Raw genomic sequence first — 872 nt, forward strand, 5'->3', positions numbered from 1 at the left:
AAAGGTGTTGATGAGTCTTCCTCTAATCCTGATGCTTTCTTCTTCTACATATAATCCGAATTATAAACTTACTAACTCAGCAAAGAGATTACACAACTTTCTTGTTTTTAAACTGCATTTTTTTCTGTTAGAACAGATTTTTCCTGGTTAATGACAGATTAATAGTACTAATAACAATAATAATAATAATTAACTGCCTTTTGATTGACAGCAAAACTCCTTACTTCTAAGCTCCCACAGGATCCACCCAGTCAAAAACTTTTGCATAGTCAATAAAATAAAAGTAAACATCCTTCTAGAATTATTTGCTTTTGAGCAAAATCTGTCTGAAAGAAGAACACAGGCCATCATCGTAGGGCAAACAGACAGACAAGTGGTAAGATTCAATACTTTATTTATATAATGTAAATAAATCAATAATAGAAGAGAAGAAGAAAATATACAAAGTGTACTGGACAGGAAATTTCTATAGAAAAGAGTTATTACTTTATATTCAAGAAACAAATGAAAAATTATGTTACCTATTAAGGCTTTTGTCTTTTTTTTTTTTTTGCTTGTCTTTAGGTTGCAGTTCAATTCTTTAGCATTAGGCAAGCAGTCAGTTTTGACTTGATGGTACACACAATAGATCATCAGAGCTGTCAATATTTGATTGAACTTTACAAATTGTAGGTTCTTTTTTTTTTTTCTTTACATAAATTAACCCATTTATTACAGGCTAGAGATGCTTCAAAAGGGGGAACTTCTACTGGTCTTTCAGTTCCTTCAGTCTTCTGATGGCTGACTTCACCGTGACGGCCGAGGTGGTGTTGTAGGTCCAGGCGCCACCAGCTACTGTCTTCATGCAAGAACCACAGTGCCAGATGCCCACA

At 33.9% G+C, this 872-nt stretch overlaps 1 protein-coding gene across 1 annotated transcript in view; it reads right to left on the minus strand.

Moving 5' to 3' along the window:
• Positions 1-745: 745 nt before the first annotated feature.
• The window catches only part of LOC102863422 (60S ribosomal protein L37a-like), a 6,487-nt gene continuing 6,360 nt past the window's right edge, over positions 746-872 (minus strand). The window contains exon 2 of the mRNA XM_006880503.1: positions 746-872. Coding sequence (XP_006880565.1) covers positions 746-872 — 127 coding nt within the window.

The sequence above is a fragment of the Elephantulus edwardii genome, unplaced genomic scaffold (genome assembly GCF_000299155.1).
Source record: "Elephantulus edwardii isolate Elephantulus edwardi_28Jun2011 unplaced genomic scaffold, EleEdw1.0 scaffold00008, whole genome shotgun sequence".
Classification (NCBI taxonomy): domain Eukaryota; kingdom Metazoa; phylum Chordata; class Mammalia; order Macroscelidea; family Macroscelididae; genus Elephantulus; species Elephantulus edwardii.